This window comes from Coregonus lavaretus (genome assembly GCF_964263955.1).
Source record: "Coregonus lavaretus genome assembly, chromosome: 7".
NCBI lineage: Eukaryota > Metazoa > Chordata > Actinopteri > Salmoniformes > Salmonidae > Coregonus > Coregonus lavaretus.
Window position 1 is genome coordinate 63,537,070 of NC_139994.1, and position 15,874 is coordinate 63,552,943.

General features: G+C 41.5%; 1 protein-coding gene across 3 annotated transcripts in view; it reads left to right on the forward strand.

Moving 5' to 3' along the window:
- Positions 1 to 713: 713 nt before the first annotated feature.
- LOC311131945 (ELAV-like protein 2) overlaps positions 714 to 15,874 on the forward strand; it is a gene marked incomplete at both ends in the record, with an annotated part of 35,180 nt that continues 20,019 nt past the window's right edge. Inside the window, 2 exons of one of the 3 annotated variants that reach the window (XM_084165059.1) lie at positions 714 to 800; positions 8,643 to 8,891. In XM_084165059.1, coding sequence (XP_084021185.1) covers positions 729 to 800; positions 8,643 to 8,891 — 321 coding nt within the window. The remainder of the gene's footprint in view (positions 801 to 8,642; positions 8,892 to 15,874) is intronic. The other 2 variants (XM_084165058.1, XM_084165057.1) reach the window with 2 other exon arrangements.

Below are 15,874 nucleotides of genomic sequence, written 5' to 3' on the forward strand. Positions count from 1 at the left end.
ATGCTTAGCTTTGTCATCTGGCTACAGTTATGGCAGGTAAAGATGGTTTCTTTTTAAATAGATTATGGGATGGTGATTCCGTTTGCTGACTGCATAGATTTTTTTTTTTTTTTTATCGCGCTTTGTTGGGGTTGAACTGGACCTTCCTCAGACTTTGAATATGGTGGCGTTTAGCAGTAAGTAGCAGGTGAAATGTATCCACTTTTAATTATTAGTGATTTGATATGTGGCAGGCTTGGATATACCCTGACGTGTTCTGTTTTGTAACCTGGCTTTAGGGTTATAAAGACCTGACAGTAGCCTGACAATTGCTTGATCACATGAGACGCAATGTTAATTGAATGACAGCAGATTGGGGGATTTTGTTTTCTTTTGTGAGTTAGTGAATGTGTCGGCGTAATAAAAGCAGTGGCATCTATCTGGCGAGCTGCAGATGTAAGATGTACTGTGCAGCTCTATGGATTTCAGTCAATCTTACTGTGACTCATTCCATCATTACTCTTGTTGTTTCTGTTTGTGTGGCCTGATTTTTATTATTCTTTTGACTAAACTCCCTACAGATATTTCCCCAGTCTCAATTTCTGCTCCTTGCCAAATATATTTCCCCTCTCCCAACGATGAAGTGATCGCCGCTGACTTGCTTTTTGTTCCAGTGAATCTAACATACAGTACTTCTTTTTTTTTTGTGTGTGTGTGTCCACATTTGCAGACGGGAACTCCAAACTAACATGGCAGTCAGACTGTGCGACGTGGCTTCTCTGCTTAGAAGTGGTTCGTGGGCGGCAGAGCCTTGGACTGGGGTTGGTGGTACTTCTTCTTCAATTCATTTGGCCAATCATGCTCATCGTCTCAGGCCATACCAATGTTGGCCAAACATGCTCATCATCTCAGGCCATACCAATGTTGGCCAATCATGCTCATCGTCTCAGGCCATACCAATGACTAGCTCTCACCATGTTTGGACATTTTGTTTATTTTGTTATTTTTATAAGTCTGTGTTCAATATTAGGCTAATTTATGGTGCTTTTTTGTTTTACGAGAAACTGAGTAGTCTGTCCATTTGGTATGGTCTAAAACGGTGTTTTGTAATGACTGTCTGAATGTAGTATAGCATTTGAAATACCTGTTGGGAGATCCATCAACATTTTACTTTTCTAGGATAAATATCGGATGTTGTCCTTACATATCCTATCCCCTTTTTGTTTTGTAGTGACAGTATTCTCACGGTTGTCAGTGGTGGAAAAAGTACCCAATTGTCATAAAAGTAAAGTTACCTTAATAGGAAATGACTCAAGTGAAAGTCACCCAGAAAAATCCAACTTGAGTAAAAGTTTTAAATATACTTAAGTATTAAAAGTATAAATAATTTCAAATTCCTTATATTAAGCAAACCAGACGGCACCATTTTCTTGTTTTGTTTAATTTACGGATAGCCAGGGGCACACTCCAACACTCAGACATAATTTACAAATGAAGCATGTGTTTAGTGAGTTCGCCAGATCAGAGGCAGCAGGGATAACCGGGATGTTCTCTTGATAAGTGTGTGAATTAGACCATTTTCCTGTCCTGCTAAGCATTCAAAATGTAACACATAAATGGAGTAGAAAGTACATGATTTTCTTTAGGAATGTAGTGAAGTAAAAGTTGTCAAATATAAATAGTAAAGTACAGATACAAAAAAACCTGACTTAAGTAGTATAAAGTATTTATACTTAAGTACTTTACACCACTGATTGTAGCTGTATTTGTATTCACAACACATGTTACTGACTTGAATGATGGAGATGGCCTACTGAATTTAACTGTCAGTTAGGGCTGGGAATTACCAAGGACATCACGATACTTAGGTGCCGATAGGATATGTATTGCGATTCTCACGATTCTATATGTATTGTGATTTCAATATTGCGATTTGATGTTCCAAACATATTGCTCACTAGGTCTGCTGCAGAGAGACGTGTGAGAATGCGCTTTGATCGGTCATGGAAATAAAAACAGAAAATGAAAACATGTCGGCTCTCTATTTACAAAGAAGATGGAGAACAAGCTATAGGATGAAAAAGAACGGTGTTTTGGCGAAGCTACTGCCAACTAGCGCAGGCTAACGCAACCTAGCAAAAAACACAAACAAATTGATCCTTGGAGTTAAAGTAGCAATATTTCGGCCAAAATAATATCACGATATGCAACTATTGATTTCCCCCATCACTGTGTGTATATACAGCTCTGGAAAAAATTAAGAGACCACTGCAAATTTCTTAAATCAGCATCTCTACATGTATGACTTCCATTCCAGTGTCTGTTGAATTCCAACACAGGCACACCTCATTCTACTGAATTAGGTACTGATTAGGTGATCACCTGAACCAAATGTTATTTAACGAGAAAAAGTATAAAAACCACCACTGTGGTCATCACTATCCTCTTGCAATAGGACCAGCTGGATGGCAAAAACAGTGCTAATAGTACCTCAAAAGTAATATTAATCAAAAAATAACTATTGACCATGCCAAAAGAGTTGAAAAGGAAAGTTTTGAGTGAGGAAAAGAAGGGTTCAATTCTGGGTTTACTGGCAGAGGGATACAGTGAGCGTCACGTTGCTTCCATCCTTAAAATTTCAAAGAATGCGGTTCATAAGAACAAGGTCAAGCAGCAGACATTGGGGACAACAAAGCTACAGACCGGCAGAGGGCGAAAACGACTCTACTGACCGGGATGACCGCCAACTCATTCGAATGTCACTCAACAACCGTAGGATGACATCAAGTGACCTACAAAAATAATGGCAAACGGCAGCTGGGGTGAAGTGCACGGCGAGGACGGTTCGAAACAGGCTCCTAGGGACAGGGCTGAAGTCGTGCAAAGCTAGAAAAAAGCCCTTCATCAATGAGAAGCAAAGAAGAGCCAGGCTGAGGTTTGCAAAAGACCATAAGGATTGGACCGTAGAGGACTGGAGTACGGTCATCTTCTCTGAGTCCAATTTTCAGCTTTGCCCAACACCTGGTCGTCTAATGGTTAGACGGAGACCTGAGAGGCCTTCAAGCCACAGTGTCTCGCACCCACTGTGAAATTTGGTGGAGGATCGGTGATGATCTGGGGGTGCTTCAGCAAGGCTGGAATCGGGCAGATGTCTTTGAACATGAACTTATTTTCTTTGCATTATTCGAGGTCTGACAACACTGCATATTTTTAGTTATTTTGACCAGTTGTCATTTTCTTCAAATAAATGCTCTAAATGACAATATTTTTATTTGGGAGAAATGTTGTCAGTAGTTTATAGAATAAAACAAAAATATTTTTACCCAAACACATACCTATAAATAGTAGAACCAGAGAAACTGATCATTTTGCAGTGGTCTCTTATTTTTTTCCAGAGCTGTATATACGTGTGTGTGGGTGTATATATGTGTATATATGTGCATGTATGTGTGTAGAATATTATATATATATATATATATATATATAGTGCATTCTGAAAATATTCAGACCCCTTCCACATTTTGTTACGTTACAGCCTTATGCTAAAATGTATTACATAATTTTTTCCCCCTCCAATTTACACGCAATACCCCATACTGACAAAGCGAAAACAGGTTTTTAGAGGTTTTATTTATAAAAAAAATTAAAACATACGTTATTTACATAAGTATTCAGTAATTGAGCACAGGTGCATCCTGTTTCCATTGATCATCCTTGATGTTTCTACAACTTGATTGGAGTCTGCCTGTGGTAAATTTTAAATTCATTGGACATGATTTGGAAAGGCACACACCTGTCTATATAAGGTCCCACAGTTGACAGTGCATGTCAGAGCAAAAACCAAGCCATGAGGTCGAAGGAACTCCGAGACAGGATTGTGTCGAGGCACAGATCTGGGGAAGGGTACCAAAAAATGTCTGCAGCATTGAAGGTCCCCCAAGAACACAGTGGCCTCAATCATTCTTAAATGGAAGACGTTTCAAACCACCAAGACTCTTCCTAGAGCTGGCCGTCTGGCCAAACTGAGCAATCAATGGAGGAGGGCCTTGGTCAGGGAGGTGACAAAGAACCCAATGGTCACTCTGACAGAGCTCCAGAGTTCCTCTGTGGAGATGGGAGAAACTTCCAGAAGGACAACCATCTCTGCAGTACTCCACCAATCAGGCCTTTACGGTAGAGTGGCCAGACAAGAGCCACTCCTCCGTAAAAGGCACATGACGGCCCCCTTGGAGTTTGCCAAAAGGCACCTAAAGGACTCTGACCACGAGAAACAAGATTCTCTGGTCTAATGAAACCAAGATTGATCTCATTGGCCTGAATGCCAAGCATCACATCTGGAGGAAACCAGGCACCGCTCTTCATCTACTGTCAACTGTGGGACCTTTTTATATACAGTCTTGGTTAAAGGTTTTGAGAATGACACAAGTATTGGTCTTCACAAAGTTTGCTGCTTTAGTGTTTTTAGATATTTTTGTCAGATGTAATTATACTTCAGTATACCATAGTAACAAGCATTCCATAAGTGTCAAATGCTTTTATTGACAATTACATTAAGTTTATGCAAAGAGTCAATATTTGCAGTGTTGACCCTTCTTTTTCAAGACCTCTGCAATCCGCCCTGGCATGCTGTCAATTAACTTCTGGGCCACATCCTGACTGATGGCAGCCCATTCTTGCATAGTCAATGCTTGGAGTGTGTCAGGATTTGTGGGTTTTTGTTTGTCCACCTGCCTCTTGAGGATTGACCACAAGTTCTCAATGAGATTAAGGTCTGGGGAGTTTCCTGGCCATGGATCCAAAATGTAAATCTTTTTTTTCCCAGAGCCACTTAGTTATCACTTTTGCCTTATGGCAAGGTGCTCCATCATGCTGGAAAAGGCATTGTTCGTCACCAAACTGTTCTTGGATGGTTGGGAGAAGTTGCTCTCAGAGGATGTGTTGGTACCATTCTTTATTCATGGCTGTGTTCTTAGGAAAAATTGTGAGTGAGCCCACTACCTTGGCTGAGAAGCAACCCCACACATGAATGGTCTCAGGATGCTTTACTGTTGGCATGACACAGGACTGATGGTAGCGCTCACCTTGTCTTCTCCGGACAAGCTTTTTTCCGGATGCCCCAAACAATCGGAAAGGGGATTCATCAGAGAAAATGACTTTACCCCAGTCCTCAGCAGTCCAATCCCTGTACCTTTTGCAGAATATCAGTCTGTTCCTGATGTTTTTCCTGGAGAGAAGTGGCTTCCTCGCTGCCCTTCTTGACACCAGGCCATCCTCCAAAAGTCTTCGCCTCACTGTGCGAGCAGATGTACTCACACCTGCCTGCTGCCATTCCTGAGCAAGCTCTGCACTGGTGGTGCCCTGATTCTGCAGCTGAATCAACTTTAGGAGATGGTCCTGGCGCTTGCTGTGCTTTTTTGGGCGCCCTGAAGCCTTCTTACATTTACATTTTAGCAGACGCTCTTATCCAGAGCGACTTACAGTTAGTGAGTGCACACTCTCCCCCCCCCCCCCCCCCCCCCCCGTGGGAAAACAAACCCACAACCTCGGCGCCGCAAGCGCCATGCTCCACCAACCGAGATGCAGGGGTCCCATGATACCGACGTAAAAATGTGCTTACTATATCAGTCAGTAGATTAAAACAAGTCCCTGTAACCTAGTCCTAGATGGATGAAAGGTCATAAAATGACACTAAACAAAAAAGCTGGTTAAGAAGGGTAAACAGACTAAGAAGAGAAGAAGAAGAAGAGAAGAGACCCTCTAAGACAAAATACATTTCAAATAAGGCAGAAGATATATTCTTCTCTCTCTACCGCCGGCCATTCCTGTCGAGACGAGAAGTTATTACAAAATCAAAAAAACGTACGATGAAAATTAAATCAAAAACACTGAGGGGGGAAAAAAACAACACTAAGCTTTGCTAAACCCCATTTCTATTTTGGTTCACGAAGAAATGGCTACCGTCCCTATCCCCAGCCTCCTTCACAACAATTGAACCTCTCTCCTTGAAGTTCTTGATGATCTGTTAAATTGTGGATTTTAGGTGCATTCTTACTAGCAGCAATTTCCTTGCCTGTGAAGCCCTTTTTGTGCAAAGCAATGATGACGGCACGTGTTTCCTTGCAGGTAACCATGGTTAACAGAGGAAGAACAATGATTTCAAGCACCATCCTCCTTTTTTTAAAGCTTCCAGTCTGTTATTCTAACTCAATCAGCATGACAGAGTGATCTCCAGCCTTGTCCTCGTCAACACTCTCACCTGTGTTAACGAGAGAATCACTGACATGATGTCAGCTGGTCCTTTTGTGTCAGGGCTGAAATGCAGTGGAAATGTTTTTTTGGGGATTAAGTTCATTTTCATGGCAAAGAGGGACTTTGCAATTAATTGCAATTCATCTGATCACTCTTCATAACATTCTGGAGTATATGCAAATTGCCATCATAAAAACAGAGGCAGCAGACTTTATAAAAAAATATATATATTTGTGTCATTCTCAAAACTTTTGACCACGACTGTAGACAGGTGGTGTGCCTTTCCAAATAATTTCCAATCAATTGAATTTACCACAGGTGGACTCCAAATCAAGTTGTAGAAACATCTCAAGGATGATCAATGGAAACGGGATGCACCTGAGCTCAATATCGAGTCTCATAGCAAAGGGTCTGAATACTTGTATAAATAAAGGTCTGTTTTTATTTTTAATACATTTTGCAAAAATGTCTAAACCGGTTTTCCCTTTGTCGTTATGGGGTATTGTGTGTAGATTGAAGAATATTTATTGTATTTAATCAATTTTAGAGTAAGGCTGTAATGTTACAAAATGTGGAAGAAGTCAAGGGGCACCAAGCCCTGCCCCCTGTCACTCAATCAAGCAGGCACAGGCAGCAGTTCTCCTGTAGATTACTGTTAGTTTGGATCTTGGATCTTGCTATCTGCAAAACGCTAGTTAGTCTTAGCAAGCTGCACATGTGCCTAAAAAAAAAATTTTTTGCCTAGCTAGCTCAATTTACTGACTGAGATGGGGGCAAATCTGGTTAGTAAACTTTAACTCTAATACAGTGGTGGTATACCTTGATCTGCATTTTCTGAATCAGACCGGAATGTTTAGATTCTTTGTCTGAATATTCAAATGTAACTAGGGGTCCCTAGTTACATTTGAATATTCAGACAAAGAATCTAAACATTCCGGTCTGATGTGAAACAGTATTCCAATCATAATTAGATGTGTTTTATTACTGTCATTCCAACAGTTCACCCAAGTGTTTGGGGAAAAAGTGGTTTCCCTTTCTTTTGAATGACAGTGGAGACTTAACATGTCTCAACTTTACACTTACTCAAAGGCGGTCTGCGCACCTCTCATTTTTGAGATGCAATTGAAGGATCTAGTTTATTTTTGATCTGACAAGTCCCAACTTGAAACTGTAATGGAACCAGGAAGTTGTCGATTACAGTAACACATTGAACTTTTCATGCTCCTTCTGTAAGGTCCCATCCCTGTAACGCTGAAGGGAAATTTACATTTTGCAGCTGCAGCCTGAACGTTTATTTAACCTCTGCGATAGTCTTAGAAGTGAAATTATATATGCCCTAGGCCGAGGCTACAAATAGTTTTCGCCCCCCGTCCAGCCCCTCTGGAAACTCAGGTGGCACATCCTGCGCAGAAATCTCTCTCGTTCCAAAAACCCCGGAACTGCAGCCACTGAGTTATATGGTCCTCTGTAGCTCAGCTGGTAGAGCACGGCGCTTGTAACGCCAAGGTAGTGGGTTCGATCCCCGGGACCACCCATACACAAAAAAAAATGTATGCACGCATGACTGTAAGTCGCTTTGGATAAAAGCGTCTGCTAAATGGCATATTATTATTATTATTATTATTATTATTATTATATAATGGGGATACCGTAGCCTGATCTGGGAGGGCTTTCTAAGTTATTTATTCACTGTAGATTTTTAGGTCTAATAGTAATAATCTCGAATACTCCGTGATAACTAGCATATTGTTCAATAGCCTATTTAGAATAGGATAATAATAGATTATAATAAGATTTATAATAGGTTAATTTATAATATATTCTTCTCACACTGATAGGCTACACATAATTATGTATTCTGTTTTGATTTTTTTTTTTTTACAGTTCAGGTCAGTCCAACTTTACGCTTCCCAAAAGTGAAAGGCTGTAAACTTGATAATATGGTGTCATAGAATGTCCGTTTTTGAATTCAATCCCCCATGTGAAGAGCATCCTTTTTAACTATCCAATTTGTCAGCTTCCTGTTGGATTTATTAGCATTAGCTGGGTAAAAAATGAGTATTTGAGTATCTGGTATTTTAATAATAATAAAAAATTGGTCTGCGTATAAAAAAACAAGTGTTTTTATTTGAGTATTTTAAGGGTTATTTGTAAAAACCATAGTTTACCAAATTGTATTTGACAGTTTAAGTACTATTTTAAAATACCTGGGTTAATGCATGGGCGTGTGTATTTGAGTATTTTTAAATGCTTTCCAAGTGTGTTTCCAAATTCATTAAAAATATTAAACAACTTCTCTTTTCAAATAAAAGAGATCTGAAAACGTGACTGTATGTAGAAGTAATTAAGATGTTTGAAATAGTATTTGGACCCGGTCTGTTAGCATTTTGACTTTACTTTTCTGTCTCTTTTAGCAGGTAATTGCTGCCATGGAAACACAGCTGTCCAATGGGCCCACTTGCAACAACACAAGCAACGGTCCCTCAACAATCTCAAACAACTGCTCCTCTCCGGTAGAGTCGGGGAGCATGGAGGACAGTAAAACTAACTTGATCGTGAACTACCTGCCTCAGAACATGACCCAAGAAGAGCTCAAGAGTTTGTTTGGGAGCATCGGGGAAATAGAGTCCTGTAAATTAGTTCGAGACAAAATAACAGGTAAGGTATGCAGATGCCATTTGAATTGTTAAGAGGTGCTCAATTGTATTTCTTTTTTTCTTTTGTGAAGTTGTAAAATGTAGAGTTTTTATATATCAGTTGAGACCACAGCCATGTTATTGTTTTTGGGTGGATGGAATCATTGGCATTTGTCTCTCTTGCATTCATTCTTTCCCTCGCTAGCTTGACGCCATTTATTCTCCAGTGTCATGAATTATGGAACTTTGTGCTTTTTATCCCCAATTAAAGCACGGATCTTGCGTTTTAAGATTATATTTAGTGAGGCGAAAAAGTCTCTGAGCAAAATGTTATAATTAGATTTGCATCTCTTAAGTGAAAGTCATTATGAAACTTACCCAGCAGCAAACCCAGATTGACTTACTCTATAAAGGACTGATTTTAAATTGTTAAATATCACTGGTTTAACTTGTTCTTTTTAAAAACTGCTTGCTTGTGTCATCCGCAATGCCAAAGGAGGGCAACCCTTTGGGTATCTGAACATGGGGACATTAGGTTTCCTTTGTGGAAAAAGGACATTCCTTCCCAGGCTCACATTTTACAGGATTTTTGTAAGTCCAGACATTTTACCTGAGGTGACATTTTTCACTGTAATAATCCTGTATTTGTTGAAAGGCTTTTCTAGGTAGAAATCTGAACGTCACCATTTTATATCAGTGACTGTGGATGTGTAAAGGAAGGGGAAATGCTGCAAGTCTCAAGCAAAAGGCATAAGCACACATTGACATGGCCTCTCGGACATGATTAGGTAGATCACGTGTCAAACTCATTCCACGGAGGGGCAGAGTGTCTGCGGTTTTTCGCTCCACCCTTGTACTTGATTGATTGAATTAAAGTCACCTGATTAGTTAGGAACTCCCCTCACCTGGTTGTCTAGGTCTTAATTGAAGTTAAAAAATCAGCAGACACTAGACCCTCCATGGAAAGAGTTTGACACCCCTGGGGTAGGTGAGGCCGATGCTGCTGGATCATGACTGCTCAGTGTATCAAGGTTACCTAGACCTCCCTCCATCTGCTCTCTGCTCTTCATAACTCTCACTCACAGGGACTTGGTAGGGAGTCTGTAGCCATAGTGAGAATTGCATCAGTTTCATTTTGCATTTGGCCCTGAAACATTTACTGTGCCTCAGTAAATGTGGTGTGGTGCCTTATCCCATTTGTAGACGCTGAAGGTCATAAGAATGTTTTCCCCCAATGGCAAGTGAAACCACTTGAATTGACGCCTGTATTTTTGTAGTCATAAGCAATGTTCCCTCAAAAGCAATGTTCCCGAGACTGCCGCGCAGTTCCCCCGGGACTGCCTCGCAGAAGAAATATCAGCCCACAGAGAGAAGCATGAGATTTCAACTTTCTAGAATTTTCCCTGTTAACACTACCAGCGTTTCCCTTTACTGTGGCAACTGTGATCGAATCAACACAATATTAGCCACTTTCAATGAAACATACCGAAAACAAAACGAACTATGCAAGCGATTTTGTTGTAGGCAGAACGCATCTGAGTAGGATTCTATTGCTTTGACAGGCACGACTCAGCCCGTACTCTACAGAGGCCGGCGTGGCATAGCCAATCAGAGCTGCAGTATGGATCTGTGCCAGTCACTTTGAACTGGACTGTGTTTACAGCATGAGTAGATGCGCTTGTTTTGAGATCAAAGCGAGAGCTGCATGTAGCCAAGTCGGCACATTTCTGTTCGTATTATTTTCTAGTGAGTGAGTTATTAGCCCAGTTATAGATAATTTATAGTCAGCAATAGGAGTGATTGCTTCCTACAAGAGCACACAACGTGTACATTTTCTAGATGTCTTTGAAAGGGGTCGGGTAAATAACTTTTTTTGTCTTAAAGGGGCTGTTGTATTTTGAGACTGGCTTGAATAAGCCAAGTAGCCAATAGGCAGAGGGTAACATAATTTGTCTGATTCTTTGTAATAATGGTATGGGAATAATGCATTTTATTTTGTAAAGTGGTTTCTTGCATCAGACAACATTTTCAGTGACCTTGTCTCAAGGACAAGTGGATAAACAAGGTAATGTCAAGGGCTGCATATTTATTTCAAAAGTCATGTAAGGTACATACAGTGGGGAGAACAAGTATTTGATACACTGCCGATTTTGCAGGTTTTCCTACTTACAAAGCATGTAGAGGTCTGTAATTTTTATAATAGGTACACTTCAACTGTGAGAGACTGAACACCTGCTTGAACTCGTTACCTGTATAAAAGACACCTGTCCACACACTCAATCAAACACTCCAACTTCTCCACAATGGCCAAGACCAGAGAGCTGTGTAAGGACATCAGGGATAACATTGTAGACCTGCACAAGGCTGGGATGGGCTACAGGACAATAGGCAAGCAGCTTGGTGAGAAGGCAACAACTCTTGGCACAATTATTAGAAAATGGAAGAAGTTCAAGATGACGGTCAATCACCCTCGGTCTGGGGCTCCATGCAAGATCTCACCTCGTGGGGCATCAATGATCATGAGGAAGCCCAGAACTACACGGCAGGACCTGGTCAATGACCTGAAGAAAGCTGGGACCACAGTCTCAAAGAAAACCATTAGTAACACACTATGCCGTCATGGATTAAAATCCTGCAGCGCACGCAAGGTCCCCCTGCTCAAGCCAGCGCATGTCCAGGCCCATCTGAAGTTTGCCAATGACCATCTGGATGATCCAGAGGAGGAATGGGAGAAGGTCATGTGGTCTGATGAGACAAAAATATAGCTTTTTGGTCTCAACTCCACTCGCCGTGTTTGGAGGAAGAAGGATGAGTACAACCCCAAGAACACCATCCCAACCGTGAAGCGTGGAGGTGGAAACATCATTCTTTTTGGGGATGCTTTTCTGCAAAGGGGACAGGACGACTGCACCGTATTGAGGGGAGGATGGATGGGGCCATGTATCGCGAGATCTTGGCCAACAACCTCCTTCCCTCAGTAAGAGCATTGAAGATGGGTCGTGGCTGGGTCTTCCAGCATGACAATGACCCGAAACACACAGCCAGGGCAACTAAGGAGTGGCTCCGTAAGAAGCATCTCAAGGTCCTGGAGTGGCCTAGCCAGTCTCCAGACCTGAACCCAATAGAAAATCTTTGGAGGGAGCTGAAAGTCCGTATTGCCCAGCGACAGCCCCGAAACCTGAAGGATCTGGAGAAGGTCTGTATGGAGGAGTGGGCCAAAATCCCTGCTGCAGTGTGTGCAAACCTGGTCAAGACCTACAGGAAACGTATGATCTCTGTAATTGCAAACAAAGGTTTCTGTACCAAATATTAAGTTCTGCTTTTCTGATGTATCAAATACTTATCTCATGCAATAAAATGCAAATGAATTACTTAAAAATCATACAATGTGATTTTCTGGATTTTTGTTTTAGATTCCGTCTCTCACAGTTGAAGTGTACCTATGATAAAAATTACAGACCTCTACATGCTTTTGTAAGTAGGAAAATCGGCAGTGTATCAAATACTTGTTCTCCCCACTGTAGGTATACATTGAACACCACATTGGCTGCTACTGTAGGCTGAATGATAGTGGTCCTATTTCCATGTTAAAATGTTATGGGATGCAATTTCTCCATTGTTTTTGATGGTAGGCCACTGGTAGGCCTACATTATTGAAATGGCCACAGTAGCGTCTACCGTTGCTTGCTAAAATAATGATCGCACTGCCTCAATTAAAATATTATGGTGACACCTATGCATTTGGCAGCAATGCACGAGTATTCAGTTTAGCCTTTTTTATATTGTCTAGACATGTTGAATGTCTTCATGCCTAGAATAAAATCAATTAAATGAATATAAATTTACAGGGGGTAGTTTGGGGAAAAACTAATCTAGTGTGAATTGTCCTCAGGATTAAGGCACGTGCTGGGTTAATAATTACACAACCGACGTCTAATTGGGTTGTAGATTGTCAATGATATTGCTCTATTCCCGGGGTAGCCAGTCTTCATTTAAATAGGCCTACCTGTAAAAAAAATAAAAATACAACCCTCCCTGCTGAAATATTAATAGTGTTCAATATTTTACAATGCTTATGTATAGCTCACCAGCTTTCAAAAGCAAGTATACTGGCAGGCTCTGTGTATGCTTCTCAGTAACTCCACCTAGTAATGGTGTGTCCAAGTCTAAAAATATAATGCTCTGAGTGTTTTTGAGCTAAATGGATCCATGTCCCTACATGCCCGGTACTACACTGTGCTCTGTCTCTCTAATGAGGGATTCCCATTCTCCCTGGGGAGAAAAAAAAGAGCCACTCGCCATAATATACACAATACGCAGCAAGGCTAACAACCTGTGAAATTACTGTGCTCTGTGCCATATTCTGTTTGTTCCGTTTGAAAAAAGAAGTGACTCATTTGCATGTAAACTGGCTATACAATCTAGACTGTCTCACACGGGATGACATCTGGATTATGCTTTTCCTCCCACGAGAGATGCATATGGAAAACCGTATGAATGCATAATGGATAGGGTCGGGACAATACTAGCATCGCAATACTCGTTGTGGCAAGGAAATAAAAACACAAAGCGGATTAAACTTCTTTTTAGGAAAACAGCCCTAATGTTTGAAACATTGTCATCGAGTCGCTATTTTCCAACCTATATCACACAGTATTTACATACAGCAGCTTTTTAAAGGACCAAGGAGGTCGGTCTGTTTTCGTGGTTTCATTTTTTTTTGTAATGGAAAACATATTGCAATTCTGGTATTGTCCCAGCCCTGATAATGGACTAGGATTGAAAAATCTAAATTGAGATATTTAGGAGCCTTTTCTTTTTATTCTCATGTCTTCTGAACAAATCAGCATTGAGTGGTGCTTGTTATTTTTGAAGGACAGATTATTACTGGAAATTGTCTGAGTGGTTAAACCGACAACTGTTAAATCATGTAACTATGAGGAAGCTGTCTGTTATGATGGTTTGGACTAAGTGTGATTGCCTGCTTTGGTAAGCTTTTAGCTGTTGGCAAGTGAGTTGGGTATGGATTGCTTTTAAATCTTCAGACGAGCGTGAACAACAGGAAGAAGTGTCCCATGCTGCTCGTGTTAGCTACCTCAGATGTTGAGTAATCACCAGACATCCTGAGAGATGAACCTTGATGTCCTCTCTCTCCTCTAGCTTGCAGCCATAGAATTTACTCTGTGCTGGGTGCAATCTCCCTGTTTTTAAATGTGCATCCCGTTGGCTCTCCTCCCCCCCCCCCCCCCCCCCCCCCCCCAACGTCTGGGGAGCCAATTAGGGTATAGGCAGATGTTTGAGGAGTCCAATCTGAACAAAGGGGCTATCCATAGGAAAGGGCTATCCATAGGAAAGGGCTATCCATAGGAAAGGGCTATCCATAGGAAAGGGGCTATCCATAGGAAAGGGGCTATCCATAGGAAAGGGCTATCCATAGGAAAGGGGCTATCCATAGGAAAGGGGCTATCCATAGGAAAGGGCTATCCATAGGAAAGGGGCTATCCATAGGAAAGGGGCTATCCATAGGAAAGGGGCTATCCATAGGAAAGGGCTATCCATAGGAAAGGGCTATCCATAGGAAAGGGACTATCCATAGGAAAGGGACTATCCATAGGAAAGGGACTATCCATAGGAAAGGGGCTATCCATAGGAAAGGGGCTATCCATAGGAAAGGGCTATCCATAGGAAAGGGGCTATCCATAGGAAAGGGCTATCCATAGGAAGATGTGTAGTTTTCTCAATATAGCAGAATACAGTCAGAGGATTTGTTTGCCCTCCAGGCTCAAATGGAAGTGTCATCTCACCAGCTCATTTCAAAGGCTCACTGTGTTTCTCCTGGCTATAGCGCTCCCCGAGATGCAAGGTGAATTTCAGTTTATCAACTGTTCTTCATAGCAGCAGAGGAACCCGTGCAAGCAATGAGTCACGGTGATGGCCCACATTGAGCCAGAATGGGAGTGAATCTCCCCCATTTTTTTTTATAGCATGTAAGATGGCAGACTCTGTTTTGAAGAGAGGACTCTCGAAAACCATCCCCTCGTTGAATCTGCATCCCTCATTGAAGCATTACATGTGTACGTTTTGTGAATTTGGTTGAAGGGGTAATTTGTGCGTGCTACCGTGGGATTAGGAAAATATTCCCCCCCCCACCCCCCAAGATTTCAATCTGATCTCATATTTGGTTTCCATATCTTTATTTATTAATATCTTTAATTCATATATTTTTAAGTTGCTTGTGAACTTGACCACCAGTCGAATTGCACAGAGACTAAATGGAGTGGGTGGAGGAAATTGAGTAGACAGTGTGCACATAAGGAGTGGGTGTCAATCTATTGTAGATTTTGGAAATAAATGATAGAGGGGAACGCGTTCAACCTCGGCGCTCGTCTGTGTCAGAGATGACTCACTTCGAAGCGGAGGAATCGCCTGCCATTGTTGACTTTAAGCCATTTTGTCAAGATGGGCCAAGTTTCTGGGCCTAATAGCGGTTTCAAATGCAGCCAGTTGGCATGTGTGGATTCCTGTTTTAGAATATCCTGTGGTTGAATCCATTGTGATAGAAAGGCATTGGATATCTACAATAGAGGAAGTTCTGGGTAAAGGTCTATGGCTGCAAGCTAGAGGAGAGAGAGAGAGAGAGGACGTCAAGGTTCATCTCTCAGGATGCCTGGTGATTTACGCAACTTTCTGAGGTAGCTAGCACGAGCAGCATACGGCGTTAGGTTGGCTTAAGCTAAATCCACTGGGCCGTGTGAGACTCTAAATCACCAGCCAGTCAAAGAGAAATGAAGAGAAATTAAGGCTGAGATGTGCGTTATGGAGAATGGGAAGGTTCCAGGAATACTTTTCCTCTGTGGTCAACAGACTCAGAGCCACGTTGTCCACTCCCAAACACCTTCTAAATCAGTGGTATTCAAAGTCGGGAATCTGGATTGGCAGCAATTAGTTTTTTTCTTTGATGTTAGCTCCGCACCATTGAGGCTTCAAGTTCATCAAATGTTCTTTTAGAG